General features: G+C 40.6%; 1 protein-coding gene across 3 annotated transcripts in view; it reads left to right on the forward strand.

Annotated features, from left to right (window-relative positions):
• CAMSAP3 (calmodulin regulated spectrin associated protein family member 3) overlaps positions 1–13,551 on the forward strand; it is a 106,409-nt gene that overhangs the window by 77,947 nt on the left and 14,911 nt on the right. For 2 of the 3 annotated variants that reach the window (XM_073653915.1, XM_073653916.1), the window contains one exon: positions 11,718–11,856. In XM_073653915.1, coding sequence (XP_073510016.1) covers positions 11,718–11,856 — 139 coding nt within the window. Of the gene's footprint in view, positions 1–7,094; positions 7,143–11,717; positions 11,857–13,551 lie in introns of all 3 variants that reach the window. The other variant, XM_073653914.1, reaches the window with a different exon arrangement.

Below are 13,551 nucleotides of genomic sequence, written 5' to 3' on the forward strand. Positions count from 1 at the left end.
CCAATCCTGGTGTTCTATGGCAAATGCCAAGCGTCCTGCACAGTGTTGGGCTGTGAGCACAACCCCCATCTGTGGACGTCGGGCCCTCATACCACCCTCATGGAGTTGGTTTCTAACCGTTTGTGCAGACACATGCACATTTGTGGCCTGCTGGAGGTCAGTTTGCAGGGCTCTGGCTGTTCTCCTGTTCCTTCTTGCACAAAGGCGGAGGTAGCGGTCCTGCTGCTGGGTTGTTGCCCTCCTACGGCCCCCTCCACGTCTCCTGGTGTACTGGCCTGTCTCCTGGTAGCGCCTCCAGCCTCTGGACACTACGCTGACAGACACAGCAAACCTTCTCGCCACAGCTCGCATTGATGTGCCATCCTGGATGAGCTGCACTACCTGAGCAACTTCTGTGGGTTGTAGAGTCCGTCTCATGCTACCACGAGTGTGAAAGCACAACCAACATTCAAAAGGGACCAAAACATCAGCCAGAAAGCATTGGTTCTGAGATGTGGTCTGTGGTCCCCACCTGCAGAACCACTCCTTTATTGAGGGTGTCTTGATAATTGCCAATAATTTCCATCTATTGTCTATTCCATTTGCACAACAGCATGTGAAATTGATTGTCAATCAGTGTTGCTTCCTAAGTGGATAGTTTGATTTCACAGAAGTTTGATTTACTTGGAGTTATATTCTGTTGTTTAACTGTTCCCTTTATTTTTTTGAGCAGTGTATGTTCCTCCTTCTTAAAGGGGTTTTCCCACGAACAAAAGTATTTTGTGAGGCAAAATGTTTTACCTAACAAAATGAATCCTCTGTGATCCCGGGCTGTAATGTCTGTGTTGTCTTTTGCTTCCTCCCCTGCCCAGGAGATGTGGTATGATCTGTACAGTCATGGTCAAAAGTTTTGAGAATGACACCAAAATTATATTTTCACATGATCTGCTGGCCTCTGGTTTTTATTAGTGTTTGTCTGATGTTTATATCACATACAGAAATATAATTGCAATCATATTATGAGTACCAATAGGTTATATTGACAGTTAGAATGAGTTAATGCAGCAAGTCAATATTTGCAGTGTTCCCCTTCTTCTTCAAGACCTCTGTAATTCTCCCTGGCATGCTCTCAATCAACTTTTGGACCAAATCCTGACTGATAGCAGTCCATTCTTGCATAATCAATGCTTGCATTTTGCCAGAATTTGTTGGTTTTTGTTTGTCCACCCGTCTCTTGATGATTGACAACAAGTTCTCAATGGGATTAAGATCTGGGGAGTTTCCAGGCCATGGACCCAAAATCTCTATGTTTTGTTCCATGAGCCATTTAGTTATCACCTTTGCTTTATGGCAAGGTGCTCCATCATGCTGGAAAAGGCATTGTTGGGCGCCAAACTGCTCTTGGACGGTTGGGAGAAGTTGCTCTTGGAGGACATTCTGGTACCATTCTTTATTCATGGCTGTGTTTTTAGGCAAGACTGTGAGTGAGCCGATTTTCTTTGCTGAGAAGCAACCCCACACATGAATGGTTTCAGGATGCTTTACAGTTGGGACAAGACTGGGTGGTAGCGCTCACCTCTTCTTCTCCGAATAAGCTGTTTTCCAGATGTCCCAAACAATCGAAAAGGGGATTCATCAGAGAAAATGACTTTGCCCCAGTCCTCAGCAGTCCACTCCCTGTACCTTTTGCAGAATATCAGTCTGTCCCTGATGTTTTTTCTGGAGAGAAGTGGCTTCTTTGCAGCCCTTGCTCAAAGAGTCTCCGCCTCACAGTGCGTTCAGAAGCACTCACACCAGCCTGCTGCCATTCCTGTGCAAGCTCGGCACTGCTGGTAGTCCGATCCCGCAGCTGAAACAGTTTTAAGATACGGTCCTGGCGCTTGCTGGTCTTTCTTGGGCGCCCTGGAGCCTTTTTGACAACAATGGAAGCTCTCTCCTTGAAGTTCTTGATGATGCGATAGATTGTTGACTGAGGTGCAATCTTTGTAGCTGCGATACTCTTCCCTGTTAGGCCATTTTTGTGCAGTGCAATGATGGCTGCACGTGTTTCTTTAGAGATAACCATGGTTAACTGAAGAAAAACAATGATACCAAGAACCAGCCTCCTTTTAAAGTGTCCAGTGATGTCATTTTTACTTAATCATGACTGATTGATCGCCAGCCCTGTCCTCATCAACACCCACACCTGTGGTAATGGATCAATCACTAAAACGATGTTAGCTGCTCCTTTTAAGGCAGGACTGCAATGATGTTGAAATGTGTTTTGGGGGTTAAAGTTCATTTTCTGGGCAAATATTGACTTTGCAAGTACAGTAATTGCTGTTAAGCTGATCACTCTTTGACATTCAGGAGTATATGCAAATTGCCATTACAAAAAATGAAGCAGTAAACTTTGGAAAAATTACTATTTGTCTCATTCTCAATACTTTTGGCCATGACTGTACATGGTCAGACACAGACCATTTTTAAAATGAACTTTTGTTCGTGGTAAAAACCCCTTTTAAAGAAAATAGTCTCCTAGAAACTGTCATTGATGTCTGTCTCTGTAGGAGAGATCGGTGTGGAGACGTGAATCAGGAGGACAATACCATGTATCTATGAGGACTCTTACTAAGCCCAGTACTTTTGGGAAAGCCACTTGAGGCCTACAAGTGATTGTAGCAGTCCTAGCCTTTTCTCCCATGGTTTTGTGCTGTGGTTCTCGGTTTCGGCGTCCTTGGGATATTGTATTAAGAGATTAATTAATTGGATCCCTGTGTGTAATAATAAATATAATAAAGTGAACTAATCATTTTCATTTCCGGAATTTTTTTTGGCGTGATTAATTTGTCGCAAAGTCAATTAACTTAGAGGTATTCAAACAATTTGCGCCTTTTTTTTTTTTTTCAAGTTGTCTCTTGTGTAGTTTTATGATCTTTATGTTAATGTGGCTTCTCCAGACTTTATAGGCCGATTCATAAAATTCAACTTTTTAAAGAAGTCGCAAAATTTGGCGCAACTCAATTCCAGTTTTTCCATTTTAGTGATTTTTATATATGCCAATTAAAAAGTCTCATATTTTGAGGGATTTTACAAAGTGTGCGACTGTTCTGCATTACAGATTTACAATAGCAGTTATGGTCAGGAAAAAAAAAATACCATTTTGAGTTTTAAGCAAAACCACAAGTCAAAAAAGAAAAGACGAGTGATGAATTGGGCCCAAAGTGCTCAAAGGCTGAATGCCAACCATGCTGGGATGTGGCTTCTCCATTTTGTGCTGAATGAGCAGCTTCTTGCTCTGTTGATCATGTTGTGACAATTGGCTGAGTACGTTGAGCACCATTGAAAATGGCGTATGTTGGCAAGTAAAGCCTTATTACACCCGTAGTTGGAAAATCTAGGCATCACTGGACCTAACCATGTTCATTCTTATATGTACAGGGGTCTGGAAGCTGAGATAAGATGTTTCTTACTCCTTTCCTTACATTGTAGAGCTGCTGTGGTTGTCTTTTGAGAGTACTTGTGACGTGAAGGAACCATTAAGATGGTGTGTGTAATTACAGTGCCATGTAAAAGTTTGAGCACCCCTGGTCAAAATTACTGTTCTTGTGAACAGTTGAGCAAGCTAAAGATGAAATTATCTCTAAAAGGCCTAAAGTTAAAGATGACACATTACCTTTTGTATTTTAGGGAAAAAATATATATATTTTCATCTTTTACATTTTAAAAATTACAAAAGTAAAAATGGGTCGATGCAAAAGTTTGGGCACCCTGCATGTTTAGTACCTAGTAGCGCCCCCTTTCTAAAGTGTCACAGCTTGTAACTGCTTTTTGTGGCTTCCCAAGAGTCACTAAATTCTTGTTTGGAGGATTTTCATCCATTCTTCTTGGGAAAATTCTTCCAGTTCTGTGAGATTCCTCGGTCGTCTTGCATGCACTGCTACTTTGAGGTCTAGCCACAGATTTTCAATGATGTTCAGATCAGGGGACTGTGAGGGCCATTGTAAAACCTTCACTTGCGTCTTTAGAGATCGTCTATTCTGGATTTTGACGTGTGTTTAGGATCATTATCCATTTTTGGAAGCTATTCTCTTTTCAACTTCAGCTTTTTTTTTTTTTTTTTACAGATGGTGTTTTTGTTTGCATCAAGAATTTGTTGAAATTTCATTGAAACCAGTTTTCCCTTTACCCATGAGTTGTTCCTTGTGCCATTGGCTGCAACATAACCCCAAAGCATGATTGATCCACCCACATGCTTAATGATTGGCGAGATGTTATTTTCCAGAAATTCTGTGCCCTTTTTTCTCCACACGTACCTTTGATCATTGTAGCCAAAGAGTTATATTTTAACCTCATCGGTCCACAGGACTTGTTTCCAAACTGCATCAGGCTTGTTTAGATGTTCTTGTGTATACTTCTGATGCTGAATTTTAGGCCACGGCCCCACTATCCGTATTTAGTCAGTTTTCGGTCTGTGTTTTTTCTCAGGAGTGGGAGCCAAAACCAGGTGAGGAACAATCAGAGAAAAGGTCTAATAGAAACAAGTCACCAATTCTGTATTTATCACCCACTCCTGGTTTTGTCTCCCACTCCTGAGAAAAAATACTGACCCAATACTGACCAAATATTGATAGTGGGGCCAGAGCCTTATGGTGAGGACGCAGAAGAGGTTTTCTTCTGATGACTCTTCCATGAAGGCCATATTTGTGCAGGTGTCTCTGAACAGTAGAACAATGTTCCACAATTCCAGAGTCTGCTAAATCTTTCTAAGGCTATGTGCCCACAATGCAGAAATGCTCCGGATTTTTTCCTGAGCGTTTCTGCATCTCCCTGGCAGAAAAAACGCATGCGGATTGTACATGCGGATTGTACATGCGTTTTTCCTGCCTGGTACAAGCGGAAGTGAAGCGTTCTTCACATGCATTTCCGCATGCGGGTTGACAAGCGCTTTCCAAGCAATTTTAGCATCACTTGGAAAGTGCTTGACTACTTGGTCACACTATATAAATCCATGTAACCGGCATGGATTTATATAGTGTGACCGTAAAGAATGTCAAAAAATAAATATTATACTTACCTTCTGATGGCCCCCGGTGTCCTCGTCTCTGCTTGCCGGCAGCTCGCGGTGGACTAAAGGACCTGCCGACGTCAGCGGTCATGTGACTCGTCACATGACTAAATTACATCACCGCAGCTCCTTGAGTTTACCGCGAGCTGCCGGCAAGCCAAGACAAGGACACCGGGGGCCATCAGAAGGTGAGTATAATGTATATTTTTTATTTTATTCTTTTTTTTTACAGGTTCTATGGTACCCGGGTCCAGAGGAGAGTCTCCTCTTCTCCAAACCCGGGTACCATCCGCACATTGAATCGCTTGGATTTCGCATGTACAGATGCAGTGATGCGGATTCCATGCGTTCCAATGCAAGTCAATGGCGGCGAAAACGCAGCGCTTCCGCAAAATAATTGGTAGAGCTGCATATTTTTCCGCAATGATCCGCAGTGGAAATTTCCGCAGCATGTGCACAGCACATGCGGATTATCATTGGGGAACATGGCAGACCTTCTACCAAGCGTTTAAGCGTTTCTGCAGCGGAATTGCCGCTGCGGAAACGCTTAAAAAACACATAGTGGTCTTTTGCAGTCAAACAATGGTTCTGATTTGCCTCTCTAGCAATCCTACGAGCTGCTCTCACTGAAATTTTGCTTGGTCTTCCAGCTTTGCTATCTTCTTATAGCCTTCTCCTGCTTTGTGGGCCTCCACCATTTTTATTTTCAGAGTGCTAGGCAGATGCTTAGAAGATCCCATGGCTGCTGTTTTTTGGTACAAGGTTAGCGGAGGCTGGGTTTTTATAAAGCTGGGAAGTTTGCATCACCTGGCCTTTCCTAACGATGATGGTGAACAAACCATAACCCTAACAGGCTAATTAAGGTCTGAAACCTTGGTCAAAATTATCTGCGCACACAAATCTCCAAGGGTGCCAAAACTTTTGCATAGGCCCATTTTCCTTTTTGTAATTTTTAAAATGAAAGAAATGACAATTTTATTTTTTTTCTTGCCTAAATTCCAAAGAAATGTGTCATCGTTTAACTTTAGGCCCCTTAGAGATCATTTCATCTTTAACTTGCTTAACTGTTCACTAGAACAGTAATTTTGACCAGGGGTCACACTTTTACGTGTGTGCTGTATGTGTGTGTATGTATGTATATGTGTATATGTATATATGTATATGTGTATATATATATATATATATATATATATATATATATATATATATATATATATATATATATATATATATATATATATATATATATATATATATATATATATATATATATATATATATATATGTAATAAAAATAATATACACAATGTGTATATTATGTACACTGAAGGAATATATGTTTTTTATATATGTATGCATATATAATATATAGACATTATATAGGTGTATTTACACAGATATACACTGTACGTACTATAAATATGCACATTGTGTAAATATAATATTTTACATATGCTATAATATATATGTATATAATATACACTGGATATATAATTCTATACATTGTGTATGTGTGTACTCGTATATATATTTTCTATTTAAAAAAAACAATTGTGATTTTTTTTTTAATGTAATGTTAGTGAGGAAGAGAATATCAAGTGATCACCATTATTCCTTCCTGTGACAAATCCTCTAAAGCGACTGTACAATGTGAGACCCTCGCTAAGCAGCCCCTCATTTCTCAGCGCTCTTGACCCCGGTCAGAGTTTATTTCCTAGAAGAAAACTATTAGGCCTAATTTTTGACAAACCTGACTATTCTAGCACTGAGTGGAATTGGGTTTTAAGTGGTTAATACTCTTTGGTTAATCAAATCCTATACTATTTTTATACTGTCTGGATCCACCAGTAGTTGTCAGATTGTTTGATACGGTGCTACATGTCAATGTTTTGTCTTCTCTGTAATATGGCGGCCATTTTTCCCCGTCCTTCTTCGTTAAATGACATCTTATTGCTGCCTAAGTAAAGGACCCTCCTGCTGTAGGCCCTGCTGCTCAGCCTCTGTCTGTCCTTCCCTCTGATATGACGCTGCCCTGACTTTCTCCGTTGCTCTTTTCCGTTGCGTTTAGCATGCCATCGCTTTTTGTTTAAAGGAGTCTGGGAATAAGCCTCCTGTGGTAACGTATTGTGCACGCCATCATCTCCAACTGTTCCAATTTCCATTTTTGTTTGCTATATAATACATTTTTTTTCATATATGTATATATATATGTTTTTTTATCAAATCTGTATTTCTTCCTCGATTTGCTGGTTCAAAAAAACAAAGTAAAATCAAAATATCTTAATTTTTTGACGGTTTTGAGAATATCCGTAGTCATAAGAGGACACCTAGTGGACCACTATTGGTTTTGCCCTTAAAAATGGAAACTGACAATCTCCTCCGATTGGTGTTGTGCTGCTCCGCTGATTCTGGAACAATTTTTCTTTTTTTCCCAAGACCCTCCGTTCCAAAGTTATGCCCCCCAGAAATAAAGATGGAAATTTCTCTTCAGCTATCTGGGCGTATACCACAGTACTTATCTGTTGGAGTTTACTTTTTCTCATCTGATGCTGGCCAATCAAAACATGGCCCGCCCACAGAGAATTTCTGTGGCACACACCCAGTTGGTGAAGGGAAAAATTGCACCTTCATTTTCCGGGGGGCATAACTTGGGAATGGAAGAGCACAGAAGAAAAAGAAAAACTGTTCCAGAATCAGTGGAGCAATGACAATTGAAAAACATGGTTAATATAAATTTTAAAAAAATCCAGTGAAAGGTCCTCGAAGTGGTTGTAAAGGCGGCAATCGCTATATCTCCCGACTTTCCTATACACAGGAACAGTTGGCTTGGCCAAGCGCTCCTGTGTTCTCCGAGACACCCGCTGCCGGCTTATCTCTGCCATGAAGAAAAGGATCAGTCGTTAAAATTCAACAGGACTATTGTCTCCCCCAAAATCATCAATCAGGAGAGTCAGAAGGCTCCCATACACATTGGATGATATTTGTGGGATTGCCCAAATCTAGTCTAGTCTAATGTGTATGCCTATCTATATTCCTGATGGGGGGGTGCAAATTCTTCTCCAGTAAGCTAATTGAGGCATAATAATAGACTAGGGTCCTCATTACAGATTTGGCACCAACACTGAGGAGCTTCACGGTACCCCTCTACTTTCTTTGGTTTGAATGGTATGGTTGGTTCAATGGTGGGTTGGAATAGGGTTGATCTTCTTGGGGGCCCGGTAGAAATGGTTTTAGCAATGGTAAATTTTCAGTTTATTGTGTCTTAAGTATAAAATAATGAAGCTTGAAAGGGATAATCTCTGGTCTAAATATTGTGTCGGGGATTGGTGTAGTTCTACAGAGAGCTACTGAACATAGTCAATGTCTGTGCAGTTCTGGTCTTGTTAATATAGACATCTGACACGCATTAGATCATTCTGTTTGTCATCTCCTACTATGGCTGGCACATTCTTGACTGATCTCGGATATGGGCCATCTGGTGACCCGGTATGGCTAATTCACACATGGTATGATCTCAGCTTGCATGCTTCCATAGTGCTTAGGTTTCCTAAGCTGTTTTACTGTTGGAGGTGATATTCACGCTAATGTGTCTCCTGATCACCCATGGACACCATTAAGACATTGGCCCAGTCATTGTACAGTTGTATTTGGCTATTAGAGTAGATATAAATAGGTACATAGCTTTTAAAGACTAATTAAGCATTCACTTTTTTATACTTTTTCCAGTCTGGAAAGTTATGAAACTTGGCAATTCACCTTTATTATATGATTTTTCTTCATTCCTATAAAAGAATATTGCATGTAGGTGACTTCCAAACCTCTTCTTTTCCCCAGTCTTTTTTTCCTGCCTTCAGCTGCATTGATAGCAGAACGTACTCATTTGGAGTACAGATGATGGCAGTGAAGGATCAGCATCAGTCTCTGCCTCTGAGTGTTATGCTGATCAGAGCAATCTACTGCAGCTGCTTATCCCCGGCGTTAGACACTGGTGCTGAGATGACCATCACTGCCATCATCTGTACTCTAACAAATTTTTTCTGATATCCATGTAGCTAAGGTAGGCAAATAGACTGAGGAAAAGAGGTTTTGAAGCCACTTACATGCAATTTTTTTTTTTTTTACAGGAATTAAAACCAATCCAATTAAAGTGATTTGCAAAGTTCAAAACATTTCATACTAGAGAAAATTTTATACAAAAAGTTGCCCTTTTTAATACTGATGATTGAGCAGGAATATTCCAATTTTAGTTCCAACAATAGATTCAAAATCTTGGCGGTGCACAGAGAACAGAGAGAAGTAATTATCTGGTTTCTGATCAAATACAGATTTTCTGAAATGTCGGTAAATATTCACTTGTGAAGAGCTTCTCATCTCTGGCAGCTGATGGTATCAGGACCATCATCAACGTGGCCACTTCTCACAGCTATGGGATCATCAGGCTGTATATGGGCAGCATACAGTGTTTTCTTTTTTTTGGTTGACTTTTCCATTGTGTTTGTAACTGGCAAGAATGATTATTAGATGGCCAACTTCACCAAGGTCAAATAAATCGCACATTAGGGGACCTAAATTGGTTGAGCGTCGTTGCTCATTCCAACCATTAAGGCTTGTTCACACTTCTGATATTCATGGTTCAAGTACTGATCATTTTATGTTTAGACCGGGCCGCAGATCTCCTGACATGAAATCAGCAGGCTCATATATGCATATGAGGTAGTTGACTACAGGCCTTGATGTCCGGGGACTAGTCGTGGTTTGTCGGATGTGTGAAACCAGCCTTACAGAGTGGCTTTGGGGAAATATAAATGTAGCCTGGTGGCAGTTCCCACAGATTAAACTTTGGGACTTCCAATCCCCTTTGGGTTTTTTGGCTTCTCTGTAGACTTCAATTTGTTGGACTGGAGATCATGGGACCTTGCAGAACAAAATGTTTTTGAGGGTCTACGCCCCATCTATACAAAACATGTACACATTACTTATCGCTGTGTAATCTTTATCGTTGTAAACACCGGACATATCCTAAGTACAGGTGGCCGTAGAGATAGGATAGAAGTAGGTTGATGTCTGAACAACCATTGACTGAACGAACAACCTTCTACTGAAGCATTATTTCTCCAAAGCAGTCATGGGTATTGTAATCCATATTGGCCATTACAGTGGTTCAACCTGTCCATTGTTTTTAGTGACCACAGATGAAGGAAAATTATCTTTTTCTAGGTGGAGATGGTGGGTCATCAGTAGGCCAAAGATGTCCATTCACATTGGAAAACTGTGAGATGAAAAATTCTCCCTTCTCAATTCCTTTTTTTCAATGGTGAGAGTAGAGTAAAGCTACTGTTAAACACGTCTGGGGTCGAATTATTGTCTGGAGGGAACATGAGAATCGGATGCTGAAATTCAACGTGCCCTTTCCTTTAACTAACCAACATTGGGCGAGAGTTAGGTGACCCAATACACGTTAGGTGCTTAGCATGTCTTGTAGAATATCTAATGGGTATGAAGGCCTTATAACCATTGTTTCTGATTTACATTTCACCCAAGAAACTTTTGTTAAGGTCCAAATCAACTATTTTTTCAACTTTAAGTCTTTTTATGCCTACCTTAAGGTGTAATGGGTTATTTGTAAGTCATTCTATAAGTAGTAGTTCCTAGTGACAACTGATTAGTTCCAAAGTCACCTTTACATGGGGTTGCCTTTTTGGGACCATTTTTATGTCAAAGCATAACGTAAGATCCCCTGGTAAATCAGTTCAGCCTTAAAGACCCCGATACACATTAGATAAATCATCCAAAACATGTCGATCTCGGCTGGCCATCTAGTGTGTGTGTGTGGTGACCTTTCTGGCTCTTCCCTGATGGATGATGTGGTCGAAAATTTGTATCGTGCAGTTTTAATATTTTCATCCAAGCCGAGCGTTCATGTGTATGGGGAGTCGGAAGCGATGGCTGGCCACTGAATGGGCATATGGCCTACTTTAGTGACCAACTATAGATTTCATTGTTCTTGGAAGATGCTGAATTGTAGGAAAACACATTTTTTGGTGACATTCTCGTAGGACCAGATGAACCAGCTTAATGTTCCTCACGATCTTCTCCAGGCTTTAGTATCATCTCCCATATACAAATAAGCTTAAAAGGAAGAAAAACAGTTTTGGTGAAAAGTTGCTTTTTTTTTTTTTTCCTTTTTTTTTACTTTTGTGAATGTCCCATTAACCCCTTTTAACAGAATGATAAATTGTTGGTTCTGTGTGCCGTTTGTATAGATGGTTTTTAGATGGTTCTCATGTATTTTTTTCTTTTCTTTTATGCAGCTTGCTGAATGTATATTGGTTATGCGCGCACACCCTCGTAGTGGCTGCATGTCTTGTTCACACGTCGGCCTGTAATGTATATGATGATGACTCTGTTGCGCACACACACCGTTTTTGAAGTAATTGTTTGGGGCTTGTAATAAAACAGGCTCCACACCCTGCACTCAATGCTGTAGGTGGCTAGTAAAGCTTCGTATATAATCGGCATCGGTGTAACACTAGAGAGGGCTGGCCGACTGCCGTATCACTTCAGTAGCCTCTACCTACGTGTTTTAGTATATTTTACACGCTTAGACACGATGCACTTTGTAGCAGTCAGCCATGCTTGTTCAGGGTACTCTGTTCATCCTGCTTTCCTTCCCTCCTGATTTCTCCACCAGATCCGGTATCGGAAAGACAAAGCTCTATCCCGGCAGACGCCGTGTTTTACATCCGTATCGTCCTTGAGAGACTTGTCCAACGGGAGTGCCCTGGCTGCCTTGGTCCACTACTTCTGCCCAGCTGAACTCCGACTACAGGGTGAGTAGAAGCCAACCCTTCATATAGCAATAAAGATTTATATTCCATATACGATAGCCCAAGTTATCCAAAATGGCACAGAAATGCGACATGAGATGTCTGTCGTCCTCCAGTAGACTAGATAAGATGCATTTTATCACTTGTATACAAAAAATGGCAAATTTTCTATATATTTTTTTTTTAACCCTTCTAATTGGTGAGAGAGGACTAAAATGTGTTGAAAAACATGGATTTGTAACACCGAATATACACCAGGTGTATATGGTTATTCTCTTGGATCTGATTGTTCCAACACCCCCTGCTCGGTCAGTGGATGAAAAATAACTAGTCTGTTCATTTGGATTGAGAGTCGTGTTTTTTTGTCTTTATGACTTACGAAGTTATTAAATTTACTGTTCACATGTAATAGACTAATTTCCAGCCTGTTTAGGAAAGTTTAGTTTAGTAGCAGGAAAGTTTAGCTTAAGAGAAATGTCTCCAGATCTAGTCAAAATGTCAACTTTTAACACAATTTTTGACTTGTTCTGTGCTTCCAGCTGCCATCTGGATTGCAATGCTCCTCTACTGACCCCAGAAAAGTCTTACTTTCTTTTTTTTTTTTTTTTTTTTTAAATTAATCATATGATAATAACTTATAATGTTCCATATTTTAATGTAATCCTACAATATATTCTCACTCTGGCTAGTAAGTCTAATTACGGATTGACATTTAATTTTTCTGTAGAGCTCAATTCTCTGCAGTCGTCTCCACGTCAGAGGCAGAATTTATAATGACCGGTAATGCCTCTATATACAGTAGATAATACAGAATCCACCAATCACAATAAGTGATGTCACAGCTCACCTACCCCCCACCCCCCCTTCCTGCACAGTGACCTCTGCACAGATAACAGAGCATGCCTATATGAAATGTGGGAGGAAACCGGGGAACCCGGAAGGAGAAACGTACGAACTCCTTGCAGATGTCGTCTTTGGTGGGATTTGAACCCAAGACCCCAGTGCTGCAAGGTTTCAGTGCTAACCACTGAGCCACCGTGCTGCAAGTGAAGGAGTTCCAGCAGTACTCCAAAACAAGCATGTGAGGGCTTCAGGTTTTGTTGGGGGCAGGTAAATGGGTAGGGGTCTTGCTCTTCTTTTTGGAAAAATGAAATCCAAAAAAAGCAGCAGTAAAAGAACTAAAAGTGGTGTCACCGATCATTAAATCTTTCCTTTTTCTTGTTCATCAGTTTGCGCAATACATCAAACAGGATAAGGTGGGTGCATGTAGTGTGTAGTATAAGGCCTAGTGGCTAGCGTGAAAATGGCAGGACCTCTGCTTTCTTTTTTTCATATAGACCCGGGGCAGCTGTACAGGGGCCCAAGAGGTATGGGGGGGGCCACTACCACATCCAAAGCTGTCACCAGCATCTGTCATAGAGGTACATGATGACTGCAAAGGACCGATTTATTGTTCTTGCAGGAGCCTTCCTCTCGCTGTGTCCGCCTCTGATATAGTGATATGGAAAATTTAAAAAAAAAAAGAAAAAAAATAAATAAATTTCACATAAAAATAGGCCATTTTCTGATGACACATTCCCTAAAGCTAAAATAACTAAATGCCAACTTGCCAGTATGTAACACTGCAAGATCCCAAAATAAGCGCGACTGCAGAAATGTATCCAGAAAAGCAGTTTTCTTCTGATTTCTTCTCTTCAG

Source organism: Phyllobates terribilis, unplaced genomic scaffold (assembly GCF_046119375.1).
Source record: "Phyllobates terribilis strain yellow unplaced genomic scaffold, ASM4611937v1 Scaffold_11__3_contigs__length_659146591, whole genome shotgun sequence".
Classification (NCBI taxonomy): domain Eukaryota; kingdom Metazoa; phylum Chordata; class Amphibia; order Anura; family Dendrobatidae; genus Phyllobates; species Phyllobates terribilis.